General features: G+C 59.6%; 1 protein-coding gene across 2 annotated transcripts in view; it reads left to right on the forward strand.

Moving 5' to 3' along the window:
• The first annotated feature begins 2,042 nt into the window (after window positions 1–2,042).
• The window catches only part of LOC121657760 (synaptopodin-like), a 22,399-nt gene continuing 8,131 nt past the window's right edge, over window positions 2,043–16,310 (forward strand). The window contains exons 1-2 of one of the 2 annotated variants that reach the window (XM_042013825.1): window positions 2,043–2,200; window positions 9,366–10,128. In XM_042013825.1, coding sequence (XP_041869759.1) covers window positions 9,654–10,128 — 475 coding nt within the window. In that variant the 5' untranslated portion in view covers window positions 2,043–2,200; window positions 9,366–9,653. Of the gene's footprint in view, window positions 2,201–9,365; window positions 10,129–12,612; window positions 12,982–16,310 lie in introns of those variants that run through there. The other variant, XM_042013826.1, reaches the window with a different exon arrangement.

Here is a 16,310-nt window from a genome sequence, read left to right on the forward strand (position 1 = left end):
GCCAAAGGGATCTTTTATCAGCGGGTTTTTTTTCCTGCAGACTATTTTCTTTTCATGAAAACATTAAACGGCCTGAGAGATAAGGAACAAATTTATAGCAGTTCACACCGAATCAGCCAAGACACTGGCAAGGAAAAAATGCCTTCCCTCCTGCTACTCGCCTTCCCTCGCACGCTCCCCACCCCAGCCGCTTCCTCTCATTCTCTCCAAATTCTACAGACTCCCACGACAAGCTTGGCCAGCCCATCCCGGCTCTTCCTGCCCCATGGCAGGGCTTGGTGCAACGTTGCCCATCAAGCCAGGGGATTTGGCACAAGGAGGTGCTGGCACAGTCCCATTCATCGTCTCCCTGGGATGCTCCTGAGGACTGTCTTCATCCCAGGGTGATGCAGCCTTGTGTCCAGCAGCCCTGGACATGAGGATAGGATCCTGGACACACATTCCCTCCTGGTGTGAAGACGGATTCAGTCTGTGCGAAGCCTTGCCTTAAAAACGAGCCAGTCTAAATCTGGGTGGATGTTAACTGTGGGTCTGGGTGAGACCTGTCAGCCCCCCCTTCCCTTCCCCAATAAAGCATCCCTTGTTCCATCCCTGCCGCTGGGAGCTGCTCAGCAAACCAGTCCCGGGGCTCACAGAGCTGTAATGTTTAAGTTACCGAAATCTGCAATAAATTTTCCTAGCAGCCCCCAATCATCTGGCCCCCGTCCGCCAGCGCTGCCGGTTTATGAGCTCTGAAGAGCTATAAAGGCCTTTTACTGGCTGCGTTTTTTATTTCAAATTAGAGTGTGACTGGATAAACACTGGACAAAGTAAGGATTTACTGGGCATCCTGTGTAGTGCAGGGTTGAGGGCTCAGGGACAAGTGGAGCTGCGGGTCTGTGGGATGGACAATGTGTCCCTTCACCCTGGATGAGTGGGCTCAGGCCTTCCTTGGCCAAAATCATGAGGGCTGGTGAAGAGGAACCCACTTTGGGAGCCTTCATGGGTGCCAGTAAGGGGGTGGGCACCAATGAAGAGCTCCAGTGCTGAGGAATCCACCCAATCTGGTGAAAACAGAGCACACAGGTGTCCCCCTCCATCTCAGACCACGTTTGGAGTTTTGCCACCAGCACATGTCCTCTGCTGCCCAGAAGGCTGAAGCCAACATCTTTTCTATGGCAATAAGGGAGAGATGCAGTGCCAAGGACCTGAGCTGTCCCCATCCCACACTGAGGTGCCTGGTCGGGGCTGCAGGGGGCAGTGGCAGTGCTCAGGACTGTCTGCACTCTGTCTGTGCTCAGGACCTGGCGATGTCCATTCCCTACTCTCAAAGATGGTGTCACCCATTTTACACGCACTGTGGTCTATCCCCAGGCACCACGAAGGGAGACACAGGGGAGAAAATGGGTGAACAGCATGAGGATATCCCACGTGGGTATTTTCCAGCCCTTCCCTGTCAGCACCTTGCCTACCTGCTGCTCCAGGGATGCTCTTGTGTCCTCGGGATGCGGGCAGGGAGGGGACATGGCACCAGCCCTCCTCAGCCCCTCTCTGCCACTGTTAGTCACAGTTCCATGGGACCTTTGGGCTCTGCCACGTCCCAGGGACAGGAGGGATGTTTGGGGTCTCAGACCCCCAGGGATGGTCGGGTCAGTTTCCCCCACTTCACAGCGTGTCCAAAAAACAGGCACATCCATTTCTTGGCCTCAAGTTTGGGGGCACAGAACCCTGCAGGGGGTGATCCTGGGTGAAGCAGAGCAGTTTTCCAGGCTGTAATTTAGGGTGTTCCCGCTTCCAGAGAGGGGTGCCAGGGAGGGGGCCTGCTTGCTGCAGCCCCCCAGGACAGACACCGTGCCCCGAGCTGAGCGCGGGGCTGTGCTCCCAGCTGCCGCCAGCGCTTGAAGAATATAGGTGGTTAATGCCTTCAGCATGTATGAAATATCCCATATGCTGGGAAACAAAAGGGGCTCTGTGCTATTAAAGTTTCATTTCCCCCCTCCCCTCCTCCCTCCCCTCTCCCCCCGTTCACCCTGCCCTGCGCGCGCGGCTGGAGCGGAGCAGGCGAGGAGACCCGGGCGCTGCCGGCCCCAGCTCCCGGCCGGGACCCCGGGCTCCGGGCACAGCGGGGGCAGCGAGGACGTGACCCCTCCCGGGCTTAGCTGGAGCACATGGAAAGCAGCCAGCTTTATTTCCCCACGGGAGAAAAGGGAAAGGGAAAGAGGTGAGCGTGGCGAGTGCGAGCATCCCTGGGCTCGCCAGAGGTGCCCTGAGCTCCCTGGCCATCCCAGAGGGATGCTGGCTGGGCATGGCTCTGGATGACCACGGGGACAGGGCGGTGTCACAGGAGACGAACACAGCAAGCTCCAGGAGGGAGGGGGCTCCCGGCAGAGCGGAGGGTGGGGGTGGGCTTCCCTGGAGTTCTCTCCTCACCGTGCGTGTCTCCTGGCTCCTCTGTCCTGCCCAGGATGAGGTGCCCCCTGCCAGCATCCAGCCTGTGCTTGGCTGGGTGAGCTGGGGGGGGGAGCAGCCCTTTTCCCCAGGACCCTCTGGAGCCGCTGGGGAAAGGATGAGCTGTGGAGGGGAGGAACGAGCTGGGGGAAGAAGAGGGAGAGGAACGACAGCCAGAGGACTTGAGGGCAGCAAAACCAGCCCTGTGCCCTGGGGGGACCCTGGAACCTCATGCGTGTCCCAGCCCTTCCTTGTGGTCAGAGTCCCAGAGATTCATGGGGTTTGGCTCCAGCAGGTCCCAGGGCTGCCGGCGCAGGTCCCCCGGGCTCCTGAAGGGGTTAAGAGAGGAGAGGAAAAGCAGAGAAAGAAAAACAGAGCGTTGGGAGAGAGCAGCTCGGTCAGGGGCTGTTTGCACTGGCTTGGATGTGTCCTCGGCATGTTTATTCCTACTGCACAAGCGGTTTTGCCAGAAGGAGAGCCAGACTGCTGAGCACACACACACACAGCCCCATCCCAAATGCTTGGGGACCCCTCTGAGTAGCGATGGCTGGTGGCCCTGCCCTGGCCTCAGGGCCACCGGAGCCCCGGCAAGCAGCAGGGCTGCTCTCCTGCCTCGCCTGGACTGGCTGGGCTCTCAGCCTTGGGCTGAGATGGGAAAGGACCGCATGTCCCAAGGCCACCAGCCTGCTGTGCTGCTGGGGCCAAGGCCTGGGAATGGGCATGTGCTGGGGTTTGGCTGCTTTCCTGGTCTGGAAAGAAAACACTCCCTTCCCCGGGATGCTCTTTGTTTCCCATGGACAGACCCGAGCGCTGCCCGTGGGGCTCGGAGGGGCCAAACCCTGTACTTGTGTGCACTCTGTCACTGTGCTGTTAGAATGTCCTTCATCCTGGCAGTTCCCAGGCTGTGTGCATCCATCTCTACTCCCAGTTCCCATCCTGCCTCCCCAGGATCAGAGATGGGGGCCAAAACACCAGCCAGGGCAGCAGGTTTGAGAGCCAGCAGGGAGCTGCTCCCTGTTTCTTAGCAGCACAGTTCTGTTCTTCAGGGAGCTTTAGGGCCTCAGGGATGCCTGGAGGTGATGGTGGAGGGGGTCACAGTGGGGAGGACAGAGCTGCGGGCTCAGCAAACCTTGGCTGAGCTGTCAGGTCTGCCACTGACCTTGGATCTCTGCACCAGCAGGTCGTGTGCCCTGATCCTGACAGCCCCAGGTCATGGCCCCTCGTTTGTCTGTCCAGGAGGACCTGGACAGGGTTGTGACAATGTTAAACGTGGCTGTGAAATCCAGCAGCGGCTGTGCCAGCCCCCAGGATTACCTGGGAAGTTTTGCAGCCTGCTTTGGACCCTGAGGGGTTGAGATGCTCCAACTGTCAGCCGTCCCAGCTCGGGCAGCCCTGAATGCTCAGAGGTTGTTTAAACTGGATTTTCGAGCCCCTGTGGGCTTTTCTGCTTAGTTACTGTCTTGTGCTTTATGTCTGCTGAGGCTGAGCTCCCTGGGGCCTACGGGGCTGCAGGATGAGCCCTAACTCCACTGCAAGAAAGTTCATCCCACTCATCTCATGGCTGTGGGATGAGTCCCAACCCCACTGCGGGGTGAACCCCAACCCCACTGCAGAGGCTGCCTCATCCTCCCCACCCACACGGGTTTTTTGGCACAACCACCAACAGGCTACTGATATCCAGGGGTGACCCCATCCCCACAGTGCTCGCCTGCAGGAGTAGGATTTTGTTCAGTGAGAGTTCCTCCACTCCTCCCCCAGGAAATGTGCACTGGTATTGCTTGGGAAATGCGTGAAGGCGCCACTGTGCCAGCCCGCCCTCCCTTCTCTCCCTCCGGCAGCTGCTGCTGGAGCTCTGAGGGGAAATTTGCATGTGGGACCTGCTGTGCCAGAGAGCCGGTGGCTGCACAGCCGGGATGTTCCTGCAGGATGGGTGGTGAAGGTGAGCTGCCCCAGGTAGACAGGGAGGTGTGGACCCAAAAGCTGCCAGAACCTGGCTTGCCAATCCAGCTCAATTTGCAACCATGCTGGTGCCAGTTACGGGGACAGCTGTGCCACCACTGACCAGAGCTTGATCTTTCAGTTCATCGTCTCTCTTGGACCTCTCTGGTTTTTACATTTCACTTGAGCTTTGAAAAGGCTGAGCTGCAGTTTCATCCCTGGCTTCCTGTAGTGATCTGCTGAGGCTCCAGCTGACCTCCCTCTGTCCCACAGCAGCAGTGGCCAGAGGTTCCTGGGGCTGGCCACTTCCCCAGTGGCACCTTGGGCTGAGCTGGTGGGACATGGCAAACCTGGTACTTTGCTCCCCAAAACTGCACTGAGAAGGGCTTGAGGCAGCTGTGAGAGCCGGGCTGGGGTTGTCCTCATTCCCTGGAATGCAGCAGCTGGAGCTGGGGTCAGGGTTCAAGCTGAGCAAAGGGCAGGACAGGCTGGGACCTGCCCTGCTTGGGGTTGTCGTGCAGTCGGGGCATGGGCAGCTCCCAGGATTGTCTGGTTGGGACCCCCAGGTCAGATGGGCCCCTCAGGGATGACAGGAAGGGGTAGATTCAGTTCTGAGCCCAGCCAGGAGGGCAGAGCAGGATCAGTGTCGCTTGGCTGGAGTGCACAGACTGGTGTTCGATGAATGCAAATCCCCCTGGAGCACCGGGGTGTCTTGGAGCCCCCCAGACTGGGGCTGGGATGTGGGCTGAGCAGTGGGAGGAGGGGAATGGGTGTGCTGAGCACCAAAACCTGACCAAAACCCTCATGAGAGCGGGGGTGGTGGAGTGGGGCGAACACCCTCTGGGGCTGGGCTGGGACGGCTGTGCTGGGGTACAAAATACATTTCACCCTGAGTGCAGCCCGGCCTGCACCGTGCTGCCCTCCAAGGGGCCAGCATCCCCTTCCTCAGCTCCCATCCTGCTCCCCAGCCCTCCTCAGTGCTTGGGAGCGTCTGCTCGCAGGGGAGCTGCCTGGGGAGGACTCCACTCCTCCCTGAACCTGGAGGCAAAAGCGCAGGGCTGGCGTGAGGAGCAGCAGTGCAGAGGATACAGTCGGCCCTCATCCAGCCCTTCCTTCCAGCGTGGGGTGGAGAGGGAGGGGACATGGTCCAGCTGGCCGGGATGCCACTGTCCTCCTCCTCCCTCGCTTCGCTCGCTGCTTAATCATGACAGCTCCCCTGGCGCCCCGCAGCCCCCGTGCCCTTCCCCAGCATTCCTTCTGCTGCCTCTCCCCACCAGCTGTGGGCAGGGAATGAGGGCACAGGGCACCCACCTGCCGGGACCAGCAGCCCGTGTCCCCACAGGCAGGCTGGGGTGCTGGGGACCGCAGGGGTTGCACGGGGACAGGCGTTCAGGAATGTTGTTTTTTCCATCCTGGTTTCCGTCAAGGTAGTAAATCAGCCCTGCAAAAGGCTTTTGTTTTCCCCAGCACGCTGCCGGCTGCTGTGCTTGCCAGCCCTGGCCTCGCCTGCCAGGCTGAAGCCAGGATGAAGCCATCCCTGTCCACACTCCCAGGTCTTGCTCCACAGGGAGCAGGGATCCCCTGTCATGCCAAGGGAAGCAATCACACCCCATCCCACTTTCCTTGAGTCCCTTCCCTGGACATTGGGCCTTGTCAGAGAAGGCTTCCCTTGATCCATCCTGCACTCCCCCCTGTTGCCATCCCCTCCTGGCTGTAGGCAGTCTGGCTCTCCCGTAGAAGGATATTGGGGTGGCACAGGTGATGCCACACTGGCCCTAGCCGTGCAGGGCTTTGGAGTTTAGCAGTGGGGTCCTTGTGCTAGGGGGATCACCCCACAGGCAGCTCGGCTGTGCCTTCCCCCAGCACACAGCTCAGCCGTCCTGGCCAGGTATCCAGGGAGCTGGGAGGGATTGGATTGCAACAGATGGGAGAGTGTCTGCGCACAGCGACACCCGAGGTGTCTCCGGTATCAGCTGTGAGGGCAGCACTCCCTTACAGAGACACGGAATCCACAGGGATGTGGGGTTGCCCTTGGGGGAGGCAGCCACCCAGTCTCCTTGCCTGCGGTGCCACTGAGGGGAGCTGCCACGGGAAGAAGGCACCACGTGGGGAAGGAAGGTGTCCAGCTCCCCTGAGGGGACGTTCAGCTGCTGGCACAGGGGAGGTGTAAAGCTCCCCAGATGTATGCATTGCGGCTGGGCTATTTTGGAAAGGGACAGGGCCGATCTTGTGACTGGAGCTGGGGACTGCAAGTCTGGGCAGCAGGGTCCTGCCTGAGTGACAGCGACCCGCTGCCTGACCCGGGGAAACCCGAGAGCCCCTGCTGTGCTGGGGACAGTTTTCGCACCCTTTCCCGGCTTGTTTCATGGTGATGAAAATCCAGCTTGGGGCAGGGATGTGACTGAGAACAACAGGGGAAAGCGGGGATGGAGCCAAAGCTTGGGTGTGAATCTGTCCCCCGCACTTCATGGCGCTCCCGTGGCCGGGCCACTCACGGTCCCCAGGGCTGTCCTGGAGGTGCCCCCCATTTTTTTACAGCTATGCCACCTCCTGTCCCTGCGCTGTGTTTGGGACAGACCAACCCAGGCACTGCGGACCCCCAGCCGGGTGCCGGGAGCAGATGGAGACGAAGACTTTCTGCAGACCCTGTCTCCCCTGGGCTCAGCAGCCTGAATGCCAGCAACGCCTGCCAAAAATATTTGTGTGGGACGTGGAAAGTTAACTTTAGTTTTCCTTTTTTCAATAGCGGGGGGGGAGGGTGACAGGGTGTGAGAAAGGCAGGTGGGGGGGCTGTGCATCACTCGCCAGCGAGTGGGCAGGAAGAGAAGTTGAGCAAAAGGTCTCCTTGCTGCCAGATTTCAGCACTTTGTGAATTGAAGGATTTTGTTGTTGTTGTTGTTGTTATTATTCCCTTCCCAGCACCATTTTGCAGCTTCTCGTAGGGACTTGCTGCCATCAGGAAGCATGAGGAGCCTCTCGGATGGGCATGGTGAGCAGCTGCTTGTTGGGACTCTGAGCTGGGTTTTGATGCTCAGTTGCGGCATCCTCTGGAGCTGCACCCCTGAAATGGTCCATGAAACGACCTTCATCCCTCTTTACAGCCTTTGTTTGCAGGCAGGGCTATCTCAGCCTGGTTTTGTGGCTATGGCTGGTGTTGCTGCTTGTTCCTGCCAGTGCAGCGATGCACCCGAGGCACATTCACCCATCCCGCTTGGCTGGTATTCCAACAGGGATCAGCCCAACAGCTTTTGCTAGAGATCCACGTTACTCATAAATATTCCCGTCCTGTGCTGCTGCTAGAGCCCAGGAGCTGTGTCCCGGGGGGAAGGAGGCTGCTCTCCGTAGCTCCGCCGCCGTGCGGGGCCCAGGCTGGCCCCCAGCGAGGCAGCAGATGCCTGAGTCAGTGTTTCGGAGCCGTGGGCGGCCCCGTCCCAGCAGCGCGTCCTCAGGGAACACCGAGGAACTGCTCGGGTCTCACCGAGGAGGGGTTTGCCTGGGGAACACCGGGGCCGTGGGCGTCACTGCCAGGAGGTGGAAGCGCTCCCGGATGGAAGGGGGCGGCTCTGCGAGACGGTTCTCAGGGAGGGACCAGCTCCCCCAGCAAACTACCAAGGCAGCTCCGGTGTAGGATGGCCATGAGTTGTGCTGCCCAAGAAACCTGCTCCCTAGGGATAGGGCGAGGGAGTGCGATCCACCCTGAGAGGATCTCTGCCGATCCAGCCTGGGCTGGGGCTATTTTTGGCAACTTTCACTTTGTCCTCGTTTGAGATAAGCCAGCTCTCTCCAGCTCCAACAACTTGCCATGTTTCTAAGGAAAGATGTGGGTGGCTTCCTGGAACTATTGAGCCCCCAAATTACGTAAACAGGAGGGTGAAATTTCTTTTTCAGAGAGAAACATTGACATTTTCTCCCCAGGTTCTCTTTGCAAATCTCTGCTGAATAATTGCAGCAGAGTGAGGAAGGAGGAAGGATTGCAGAAAGGGCAGAAGATTTCCTTTGGGCATTCTCCAAAAAATGCAGCCTTGTGTTTGGGAAATGCCCAAGTGCCTGCTCTCTAATCTGCCTTCTTTTCCAAAATAACCTTGTTAAGGACAGGAAAAGTTTTGCAGAGAAGCTGTGTGAGCCCTGAGGAAGCTGCAGGGTGTATTCCTGGCAGAGCTTAACCTGTGATGTTGATCTGGGGGCTTTTCTTATTTCACTGAAAAACCTCCCAATAATTCAGGGAAGGGTTTGGGATGAGCAGAAACCCCTTTTCCTCCTCAGCTGGCTGTTAGGCTGGGAAATCCATCATGGTCCATGCGCCGTGGGTGCTGTGGATCTCCCAAAGGCGCTTCCCTGGGACCAGCCTGGCTGCGAGCAGGGCTGGGTGATGCTGTGCGAGCAAAGGACTCACAGGAATTTCCGTACTCCGTAACCCATATCCTGTCCTGGGAGTGATGACATCCCCCTCTCCCAGCTGATAACTCGTCTGTGTTGGTGCGTGGGTTCGTCATCCCAGCAGGATTTATGCTTGGCAGGAGGGAAGTGGGTCTGTCTGCGCTTGTCCTGATGCCGCATGAGTCACTCAATGGTTAAACACGGGTTTGTTGGCTGGATGCTGGAAATTTTCCTTTTTTGTTCCTGATAACCCTGAGCAACATCCTCAGGGATCGGGCTCTTCCCTGAACACTCCCAGCTCCAGACCGGTAGTGGCCCAGCACTGACCACTAACAGGGGTGGCCACAGCCTCATCTGGGCTGACAGAGAGGGGAGCCGGGCACGGCTTCAGCCATGGGTGCTGTCCCCAGGGCGAGGACGGATGGACGAGGGTGCTGGGGTGGGGAGCACGGTGTTGGGGCATTTCCAAATGGCCTTTGCATCTCAGGGGGTCCTTCCTCATGGGGAGTGGTGCTGGAGCTGGAGTTCAGGCTGGGGCTGCCGGGAGCTGCTCCGATGTCTGTGGCCATAGGGAATCAGTGCAAACACAAGCATCCTCAACGCTCCCCCTTCCCTTCACACAGGTCCTTGGATGCTGGTGCTCTGCCTGGAAAAGAGAAATTCCTGCAAAATCCTCCTTGCTGGCCTGTCTCCCCTGGACACATCCCTCTGTCTGGGTCTCCAAATCCTGCCTGCTCCAGTGGCATCGTGCCTGATCTTCCTGCCAGCAAGAGTAGTAAAGCAGAGCTCGTGCCCGGCACGTGGCTGCCCTCCCTCTCATGCTGCCCATGCTCTGAGGGAGGATCCATCCCTCTGGCCATGCAGAGCTGTTTGGAAAGGCCGTGGAGCGCCAGCGAGGGAAAGCAGTGAAGATGCTGAGGACAAGGCTCCAGCAGTTCTGCCTCCACCCCCAGCCCAGCTGCGCCATGTCTGGCGAGTCTGCGCAGCTCCCCTGTGTCTGTGGGACAGCCAAGGGGGACACTGAGGGGGACAGCAGCTGTTGGCAGGAGAGGGGGAGCAGAGAGGGGCAGAGCTGCCATCAGCTCCGGGATGCTCCGGCCTCTGAGCCAGGCGAGCAGGAGGCACGGATGGGACTGCTGGGAGGGAAATCAAGTGGGAGCTGCCAGAGGGACCCCGGGGGGCTCAATGGGGATGCACCACAACCCCCATCGAATGGCAGCAGCCTGGCCCTGCTGGATGAGCCTGCAGCCCCCCTCAAGTGCCCTGGGTCTGCCCCAGAGCTGCCCCCAACAGCAGACAGCCCCACGGCCAACCCCAGCCAGGAGTGGAAAGTGGTGAAGATCCAACGGGTTCTCATCAACCCTGACTTTGAGCCAAGGAAAGCAGGTAAGAGAAACCCCCTTTGGCCACTGTCCCCCCTAGAAAGGCGCTGCTGTTCTCCTGGTGAGAACACCCAGCTCTTCCCAGGGCAGGACTTCCCCTGGGTTAGAGGTCCCAGGCTTCCAGCAGAGCTGCTGGGACTATTTTAGCTTGAGATGATCTCTCTGGCCTTAAAAATAAGGAGGAATCTGTGGCTTTTCTCGGGAGGGGGGTGGGAAGGCAGCAGGCGGGTTCCCACCGTCTCCAGCAACTCAATCCATCCCTAAGCAGGCATGAACAGGATGGACTTCCCAGCCCTCACCCTGGCCATGGGGCTTGGTGGGATCCTGCCCAAGGCAGAGTGATCGGGACCGGCTCCTGTGGCACTGTCTGGGACAGGGACACCTCTTCTCCATTCATTGGGGATGGCCAAGCATCCCTCACATGGCTTTGGGCCATTTCTGTCAGCCCCTGGTTTAAAAACTAAGCGCTTTATTTCAGGCTGGTTGGTTCCTACAATGCTCCCTGCCATCGCCTCACTTCACAGCCCCGTGCCACAGCTGTTCCTCTCCGCCCATGACTGTCCCTTCAGCCACAGTGACACAAATACAGGTTCATATCTAGGGTTACTGTGGCTGCTCCATGCCTGGACTGCCCCACGTCCCTGTGGGAGATGCTCCCACAGAATCCATCCTCTTACAGGCACTGGACCCATTTTTAAACCCCGCTTCCCCCCTCCTTTCTATTTTGCTCCTGCCCAGCTGTTATCTCAGCTGCCACACGGCGCCGAGGCAGGTGTGTCCCTGTCCCCGTGGGATGGCGTTATCGGATGCTGCTGCTCAGCTCAGAGCCTGCTTTTCCCAAAGCAGCCCCCAGGATTGGGTGGGATGGGGTGGGACCAGCTGGGGATGCACGACATGAACCCGCTGTCCAGAATCCCCTCCCTCCCTGCCTTTTTGCAGTGTCAGACATCCTCAAAACCAGCGGCTCCTGGATGGGACACAGGCTGGGAAGCTCAGCCAAGCCCTTTGGCTCACAGCTGCTCCAGCAGCATCGTGTTTCAGGGCTCAGCACACAAACCAGATGAACCCAAATAGTCTTCCCATTTCTCACTGCTCCGGGATGGCAGATCTGCGGTGGGGAAAGGTCAGGCCTGACTCTGTCCAGGCTCAGCATTTTCCTAATCCGCGCCGCCATCCAGCACTTTTGCTGCCAGCCTGGAATTTTAAAGTAACTCAACAGGTTTGTTGGAAAGAGTTTGTCTGTCCCGTTTCCTCCCCCTCCAAGTGAGATCACCACCAGCCACTGCCTGCAGGACCCGTCAGACTTTCCAGAGCCTCCAGGCAGGATGTCACTGAGGGTCCTGAGTGCTGGGAGCAGCTCTGGGACCTTGCAGGAAGCCTGCAGGTTTGGGAAAGAGAGGTTTGGTTCAGTGCAGACGAGAGGAAAGGGAAGGTGCCCTCACAAGTGGCAGTAGGGCTGTTCCTGCAGCAAGCTGTTTGCAGGAGCATCCCTGGGGGATGTCAGGGGTTTGCTCCTCTTCTCTTCAGCTGTCTGCAGGTGTAGGAACCTCCACCCCTTCCAGTTTCTGCAGGAGAAGAGGGTGCATCCATCCACACCCAGAGTGGTGCAGGGCTGGCCCTGGGAGCCGGGAGCCAAACGGGTGCCCCACCTTGAGCAGTGTGGACCCACCCAGGCGGGTCCCAGGTGCCCCTTTGGTCCCCATCCAGCAGCCCAAGGCCAGGCTGGCTGCTCTCAAATATCCGGCACGGCGGCCCGGGCTGGTTGGCACCTCTTGGGGCAGGCTGGGGAGTGCAGGAGCCCCGGGTAGAGGCAGCGGCTGGGAGATGCAGGAGGCAGGACAGGTTTCTCTGTCTGGTGTGCAAATAAAAGGAAGAGAAGGTTTCACTCCCTGGGGGCTGCAGAGCCAGAGCCAGGCTCTCCCAAAAACCAGGAAAGCACAAAAAAGCACAGAGGGGCAGGAAGAAAGGAAATTAGAAAGGCAAAAAATCAAGCCAAGAGCTCATCCTGAGGTGTGGACAGGCATGGGAAGGGGGTGAGGGCGGTCTCAACCTGCAGCCAGGGAACTCTGCAGCCCCAGTGGGGTGGTGGAGGTGGGACGTGGTGCTGGCTGCCCAGGAATCATCTTGCCCAGGACCGTGGTCCCCTTATGACTGGGAGCAGCCAGGCAGAGGGGTTTCAGGAGGTCCCCAGAGCAGCGGCACCGGTGCTGGATTGTTGTCTCTGGATTTTTGCCTTCCGCCAAGTGCCTCAGAACTTCAGGCACTGGGGAAAGCTGTGGAAAGGGGAGACCCCACATCTCCAGCAGCATCTGAAACGTGAGGTGCTGCAGGTGGGAGGATGGAAAAAGGGTGAAGGGCTGGGAGAGGGGGTGCCCCGGGATGGGTAAGAGGATGCTCAGCAATGTTAAGGGGGATGTGCAGGGCTGGGAGAGAGGGATGCCCCAGAATGGGATACGGGAATGCCCCGGACCAGGAAGGGGATGCGGAGAGCTGGGGAAGGGGATGCCCCGGGCTGGGGAAGGGGATGTCCAGGCTTCCCTCCCCCCCACCATCCCGCAGCGGGCTGAGGGCAGACCCAGCCGGGACGAGAAGCGGCGGAGTCGGGACATCGGGGGCGGCGGGGCGGCTGCCAGAGTCGCCGGGCGGAGGGGGACCCGTCCCGTCCGGTCTGTCGGTCGGTCTGTCGGGGCGGGCAGGGGCAGCGCCTGCGGGACCCGCCACCCCCCGGCCCCGGCCCCCGCCCGCCGCCCCCCCGGGCCCGCTCCGAGGGCGGAGCTGCCGCAACTTTCCTGCCCGCCGCCTCCTCCCCGGTGCAGTCGGGCTGCGCGGGGAGGCGGCACCGGCACCGGCACCGCGGGTACGGTCGGGCTGGGGGGGCAGGGGAGGCAGGGACCGGGGGGCTCCGGGCGGGGGCCGGGGGGTGCCAATGCAGAAGTGCCGGGGGAAGGAGGTTGTGTGGGCACACAGAGCAGAGTGCAGTGGGGGTGTTGGGATCTGGGGGTGTCCGGGGTGCCGGGGGGCGGCAGCGCGCAGGGGGTGCACAGGGGTCCGGGGTGCACAGGGGGGGCCTGGGCGTGCATGCCCAGACCCCCCGTGGGCGCGATGGGGGGCGAAGGGTGGGCGATGGGGCGCGCAGAGCCGGGGCTGAGCGGGGTTTGTCTCCAGCAATGAGCGGGGCAGGTGTCGGGTCCCTCTGCCGGCACCCGGGTGTCCGATGTGGGGCGTGGGAGGCACAGCGATGACACATGGCGGGGACGCGGAGGGACGTGGGGGTCCTCCTCGGGGCTCGGCAGGGTCGCACCTTCCAGCTCCGCAGAACTTCTTCCCAGGCGATGTCCCCTGTCCCCTGCGTCAGGGACATGACCTCCCCTGGCCGTGCCACCCATGCTGGGGACACGAGGTCTGTCTCTCGGCTTGGCAGGCAGCAGGATGGATCCTTTACGGATTGTGCAAGGCAAAGGCCCCGTTTCGTTCCGCTGCCCTCCCCGCTCTGCCCACCCCGCAGGGACACTCCGAGCCATTTGACCTTCTCTCGCCAGGCCAGCGCCGCTGGCTCGGGGCACCAGCTCGGCGGGGCTGTCCCCGGGACCTGGTAGCCCGGGGTGGGTCGCAGCTAGTTCCAGCAGCAGTGGGCACCGCGGGGGTGGGACGCGCTTTCCAGGCGGGATGGAGTCCCCGTGGTACCCGGCCGTGGGATGGGCTGGTTCTGCTGCCCTCGGGGTGAACGGATGGCAGGTCCTCCTGGGGGAGGTCTGCCCGGCTCCAGCCGCCTTTTCCAAAGATAAAAGCTTGATTTTAGCCAGCTGCGGAAGGTGCTGCCTGCACTTGGGCGGTGGCAACAGCCTCTTCTTGCCCAGTGTGGACACACGTGGGGCTGGGGCTGCTCACTGCATCCTCCCAGGAACTGGGCAGGGGCAGACAGCCCCCATTCAAACTTAATCCCCACCACCCCCTTCTCCCCCTGCCCCGGGCGGGAATTGGGTGCCCCAGGACTCGCTGCTTGGAGCCTGTGGGGCCATTTCATAAGGATTTGGGTGCTGAGCGCCGGGCACGGCTGCAAGCCGGGAGGAGCATGGGGAGGCAAACAGCTCCAAATCCAGCAAAGCCCCTGCGAACAGAGCACAGGGAAAACTTGCAAGCGCAACGAATTTTCTTGCTGTGCCACATTTTGTCACTGGCAAAGGCGCCCGTGTGGAGAGGCCCAGCACAGAGCGTCTGCCAGGCAGGCGAGGTTGATCCCACCACAGCACCCACCACTTGAGCAGGATCTTTTTAGGGCTGCAGGGCCAGCATGGATAAGAACTTCATGAAGGTTTCGTATCTGGGGCATAGGAGGGTTGGAAGCTGGGAATGAGACAGAAAATCGTCATCTTTTTGTCCATATGTCTGAATCATATCCGTTTCTAGCTAGCTCAGCTGCCTGTCTGCGCTACTCTCCGTGTTTTCCTAGCAGCAGATTACTTGGGATAACTGGGAGCTGGAGGGAAATGTGTGCACAGGCTTAAATGTGTGTGAGCTGGTACGCATTGCAAAAAATCCTGCACAGCTGTAGCTGGGGCAAGGGGCCAGTTGGCCGCTCTGCCAAAAAACCTGCTTACATTTCCTCAGTGTCCAAAGTCCTCAATGTTTGGGTGAAAACACTGGATCTCCTCTCCTCAGCATTGCCTGGCTGTGGATGTGCAGTGGGGTTTGTGTCAGGTGGCACAGACTGCGTCCCTCTGGAAATGGGGTTTGTCTTGGTTTCACTCTTGGTATTGCCAGTGGGATTTTGCCAGCAAGAGGCACCATTTGGGTTGACCCACAGAAGCCCAAGAAATGTTTGGAAGGGGGAAAAAGCACCTGCTGGTTATGGATGGTGGGTGCTCTGCCAGGGGGTGGTCTGGTGGGACACCCTGAGCATGGCCAAGGTGGGCTGCAGCATCAGGATGGCTGAGCATCCAAACCTGTAGCAGGCCAGGGACAGAGCCCAAACTGAAGACTTCAGAGTCACCTGCCAGCTCTGACCCCAAGGTTTCATGTGAACTGTTGCATCCTGCAGGTCCCATTAGGACTTGGGTACCTCTTGGCTTCTCTGTACAAGGACTTCTCACTAGGCACAGCTTCCAAGTGCCTGCTTTCCTTCCTGTGTCATCCCAGCAATGTCAAGACCATCAGCTTTCACTGAATCTGTCAGTTCAGTGAAACTGCAATTTAAGGCCAAATCTTCATCCCATTTCAGCTCTTGGAGTCCATCTTAGAGCAGGATGGGTCACAAGCCATGTCTGATACATCCTTCACCTTCATCTGGGGTCAGATGATGATTCCAGCCTTCGCTGGCTGTACTTCAGACATCCTGCTTTAGCACCCTTCAGGGGGATCCATCCTTTGCATGGAAAGCTGAGATGGAAGGAATTTTTTTTCCCATCTGTCCAGGAAGTGAGAGCAAGAAAAATGCCTGTCATCACCTTCGTCATCCTCGCTCTGGAGGAGAGAGCACTGTACATGCCGTGGGAAGGATGACTGACAGCTCGGCAAGAAGCTGTTAAGCTCTGCACTTGGGGGATGTTCAGGAAGTCACCCCTGGAGTAACGGAAAACCTACAGACCAAGTGCATATATAAATGCATAGATAGAGATCTATAGGCTCCTGTGGCCAGAGCTGGAGTGTGTTAAACCAGAACAGCACTTGGAGCTGCTCCGCCGTGCCAGGACTCTGGCAGTTCCATGGGGCACAGGATGCACAGGGAGCATCTCCTTCTCCAGCGCCCTTGGACCACAAGGGACCCAAGGCTGGCCCAGTGACGGCACATGGCAGTGGAGAGGGCTGGTGGGGCTCCTTGTCTTGGAATAAGATGGGACATTTGGAGAGGGGAGATGTCTTCTTTCAGAGAGACAGCGTCGTGGCAAGACAGTGTATGGTGTGGGAGGGAAGGAAGGCAGGAAGGCAGGAAGGAAGGCAGGAAGGCAGGCAGGAAGGCAGGAAGGCAGGCAGGCAGGCAGGAAGGCAGGAAGGCAGGAAGGAAGGCAGGAAGGCAGGAAGGAAGGCAGGCAGGCAGGCAGGAAGGCAGGAAGGCAGGAAGGCAGGAAGGCAGGCAGGAAGGAAGGAAGGAAGGAAGGAAGGCAGGCAGGCAGGAAGGAAGGCAGGCAGGCAGGAAGGCAGGAAGGCAGGAAGGCAGGAAGGCAGGAAGGAAGGCAGGAAGGAAGGAAG

Source organism: Corvus kubaryi, unplaced genomic scaffold (assembly GCF_017639235.1).
Source record: "Corvus kubaryi isolate FWS band 111438036 unplaced genomic scaffold, C.kubaryi_AGA036_p1.0 split1-37374, whole genome shotgun sequence".
Classification (NCBI taxonomy): Eukaryota; Metazoa; Chordata; class Aves; order Passeriformes; family Corvidae; genus Corvus; species Corvus kubaryi.